This window comes from Haliaeetus leucocephalus, unplaced genomic scaffold (genome assembly GCF_000737465.1).
Source record: "Haliaeetus leucocephalus isolate CR32 unplaced genomic scaffold, Haliaeetus_leucocephalus-4.0 Scaffold915, whole genome shotgun sequence".
In the NCBI taxonomy this organism is placed as follows: Eukaryota; Metazoa; Chordata; class Aves; order Accipitriformes; family Accipitridae; genus Haliaeetus; species Haliaeetus leucocephalus.
This window is the reverse complement of record NW_010973351.1, coordinates 4,219,338-4,223,228: the sequence shown is the minus strand read 5'-3', so window position 1 is coordinate 4,223,228 and position 3,891 is coordinate 4,219,338. Positions and strand designations below refer to the sequence as shown.

The following is a 3,891-nucleotide window of genomic DNA, read 5'->3' as shown; positions in this document are numbered from 1 at the left end:
CCCCCCCCCCCCCCCCCCATAGATAGAAAAAAAAATCTATAGGATTTGAAAAATGGTCAAATGTCCTTGATCCAAAAAACCCCTCAAACATCTAGTACAGCATTCTAGGTGGTTGCCATTAATAATGTACAATGCTAACTGATCTACTGGTTGTCACAGCTAGAAATTTATTTAAAAGTTTTAACACACTGGTATCATACGCTGAATATGATTAGTCTAGCACCTACATGATAAAACCAAATATTTAATTTAATAGAATATTTATATAAAATAAAACTATTTGTTGTACTGAAACTACCAAGAACTTGAGTCTTCCTTTTGTCGTCTTTTTTTTTTTCTTTCTTTAAAAACTCAAAAGGTGTGAGAGAACTAAAAGTTAACGTTACCTGTGTTGCTCATGTAGCGATTCTACTTTGGTAAGAAAATCTTTGTTCTGCTCTGGTATAAAGTTGTAATTTGACAGATATCCTGAATGATGTACTGAAGCATTATAGTCTCCAAGTTGTGCTGTTAGGAAACAAGGAACACATACACAAAGTTTTCACAGTTAATTGATAATTATTTAGAAGTAATTCCTTCTCCTCAATAAACACATACACATATGGGGAAATGCAGGAATTATGAATTATTTCCCAACAGACAAGCAGTGTTGAACACAAGGAATTGTATAACATCAGTGAAAAAAGATTTTTTTCAGAACACGCTTACCATAACTATAATCTCAGGCACTGAATGACTCAGTACTTTAGTTTTTGCATCACAAGCTATAACACTACCAGACAGGCATTACACGCCACGTCTGCACAAATGTGCAGTACTGGAACATTAGAGAAAACCAGATTGCTTCAGTAAGAGACAGCAAATGAAATCAATTTGATATACATTTACTTGACTATAACATATTAGAAGTCTTCAACAAGATCTGTCACTTAGAAAGCATCTACTCTTCACAGTCAGGCAAAAATTGTTCAAACCAACTGTGGCTCTGTCCTAACAAATCAATTGTTAATCTTGTTAATCTTGCCTTAGCTGAACAGGAGTTACTTAACAATGCATGAGAATTAACTGCCAATTTAAACATAACATTACTAAGCTGCTACCAAAAGTAAATATATCTTTACAGCCAAATAAACTACAAGTTCCCTAAAACTTCATCCCTTCAAAAATGATACTAATTAGTAGATATTTTTAATTAGTTACTAGAGAAAAGCTAATTCTTATCCACAGTTGGTGATATATCTGAAAACAAATGAAAGTATAAGTAACCATAAGTTTATAGCCTCAGTCTATGCAAGTTTTCTTTAAAAGCTAGGCCAGCATAAGTTTCTATCCTGGAAGACATACATAAACTTTTAGTTGTTATAAAGATGCAAGGTTTGGGGCAGCAGGGCAGTTGCTTCAGATAAAGTACTTGCCTATTTGCCACAAATTTACCTAGTTTTAATTAAGCAAGTAATTCTAACCCCATATTTCATGAAATCTGTCTTTTCATTAAATTGTTGAAGAGATTAAACCCCTCAAACGATGGTACATTTCAACAAATCACTAGAACCTGTACTAATCTGCTCTTTCACTAGGGAGCATGAAACAGTTGTTATAAAGCATTAGAGCTTCCCAGAAATTATTGGTATGACTTGTAAATTGACACAAAAGAAAGTACTTGTATAGACTGCAAACAATTCAGCATAGAAAGCCTCTCAACTAAATCAAAGTTAAAGAGCATACTTTTAGGAACAATACTATTACCATTATTTTCCAGAAAATGCAAAGTATAAAAGAGTGATTTAAATGATTCAGGTTGGGGGCGGGCGGAAGTTGTGGACTTCAGAAATAACTTACAGCTACAGTAACTGTGGAGTGTCTGTAATGCAGGGGATGACTAATATTTGCCATTTCCATATTCAAAAAGCATAATTTCTACGGCTTAGAAAATAGAACCATTGTGATACAAAACAATTCCCAGGCAAACGCAGTCAGAAGCTAATACAGTTGCACACCTAATTGTCAGCATCCAGGGAAATATTTAAATAAAAGAGAAAGTGGAGTGATAAACACTAAGTAATCTATTTTGAATGCAGATGTTCCTGCAATGCTTAGCCCTTTGTTTTTAAAGGTAGCCTGAATTTTCAATCAGTTCACAAAATGACTGGCAAAAGACCAAATATTTACCATTACAATCAAAACATGTATTTGAACACTTCTGTCAAATAATATATCTCTGAAGGAGAAAACAAAACAAAAAAAAAATCAAAACAGAAGATCCAGAAGTATAACAAGAAACTGAAAAAATTTTTAGGAATATCTGTGTATTAGCAAAAGTCCAAGTCTCTGCCAAGACTAAGGCAATAACAATAAAAACAAGAAGTAAAGACTTTTTGAACAAAGTATGTATGTTAATGACAGCATAAAGATAAAACACAAATTCACAAATGACAGAAGTTGACTGAAGACTTTTTCCTTTATTAGCTGTCAACACAACCCATCTTTTCTATGAAACATTGTCTAGATTTTAAAGGCTTGTGGCAGCTAGCTTGAATTACATTCTTGTCAATAGGAAGAGACCAGATTGCCAGGAATAAGATAATGTAATTGTCCAATTTCATTTGCATTAGGTGAAAATATTGTTTACTGTAGTTTTACCTTCTCTAAAGAGGGCAACTGCTGTTCCTTCATGCATTATGAGGTAGAGTCTTCTTGCACATCTTCCAAAAATGGAGGTTGCTCTGGTCTTTTTTCCTCTTCCTCCTAGCTACCTGAGGTCATGTCAACAAGGGGAGCAGTTTAGAGTACTATTTGCTTTTCCAACTCCCCAGCCAACTGTCACAGTTGAAGAGAAACTATAAATGCCGATTAGTAGATATCTTGGAAGACTAATGATCTTGTGCAGGATTTAGTTATCCAAGTAGGAAAAAAAAAAGTTAGGGCATATCAAGATCTCAGTAAGAACAAAAACCCATGAGGTTTCTACCTCTTTACTGGATTTCTTCAGAACAGAGCAGAAGGGCAGGAAATATTAAAGATCTATTTCTAATCTGAGTTTCTCCTGACATAGCTTCTGCTCTGATCACGAGCCAGCAGATACTGACTCAATGAGGAAAAAGTTACAGTATAAAAAAAAGCATATTTTTATCTTTCTCCATTCTAGCCAAGAATTTGCTCTTTAATTTATTATAACTGGGAAAGAATACAGAGTAAAATGAAAGAAAATGGAATGGAGGGAATGGAGGAGGGGTTGGGGAAAAAAAATCAGTTATTTGAATAACAGATTCTTGTATTTTAGTGATCTGTATCTAATATGAAAGACTTTAAAGAAGGGAATGTAATGGATTCATTTAGAAGGCTATATTCAATAAAAAGAGGACATTTATTTTATAACTCTTACTAAAAGGACAGTGCACTAGCCAAGTAGCCACAGAATAATTTTCTATGGATGAACTCCCATGTTGACATACCAAAACAGTAGTTGTACAAGCTCTCAATACAGTAAGAATTTATAATTGCTTGAAACCCAAATGAAAATCTTGAGATCATATATGTTTACAGAGGATATGAACCGCCTATGCCTTATTGAAGCTTAAACAAGCCATCTTTTCTTCAGACTTCGTAAAAAGAATTGGTTCAGTTAGAATGATGTGGTGGGTATATATTTTTTTCTCTTTCTCCTGGCAGCAGAAAGACTTTTGTGCGGGAAAGCATCAAAGAAAAGGACTAACTAAAACGAAGGAAAAAAAAAAGTACACAATTTTGTAAGATTTGGATACAGAGGAAGGGAAGACCAGGAACAAGTGAATTTATGTAGCACTGATAGATTTCAATAGAGATTCTATGGGTACACATGCATCTTCCCTGGAAAGAGAAACTCAAGTACCAGATATATTGCTGCATTAAGGG

At 34.2% G+C, this 3,891-nt stretch overlaps 1 protein-coding gene across 2 annotated transcripts in view; it reads right to left on the bottom strand.

Moving 5' to 3' along the window:
• The window catches only part of PTPN3 (protein tyrosine phosphatase, non-receptor type 3), a 95,080-nt gene that overhangs the window by 69,766 nt on the left and 21,423 nt on the right, over positions 1–3,891 (bottom strand). For both annotated transcript variants that reach the window (XM_010583577.1, XM_010583578.1), the window contains exon 7: positions 387–507. In XM_010583577.1, the coding sequence (XP_010581879.1) occupies positions 387–507 (121 nt within the window). The remainder of the gene's footprint in view (positions 1–386; positions 508–3,891) is intronic.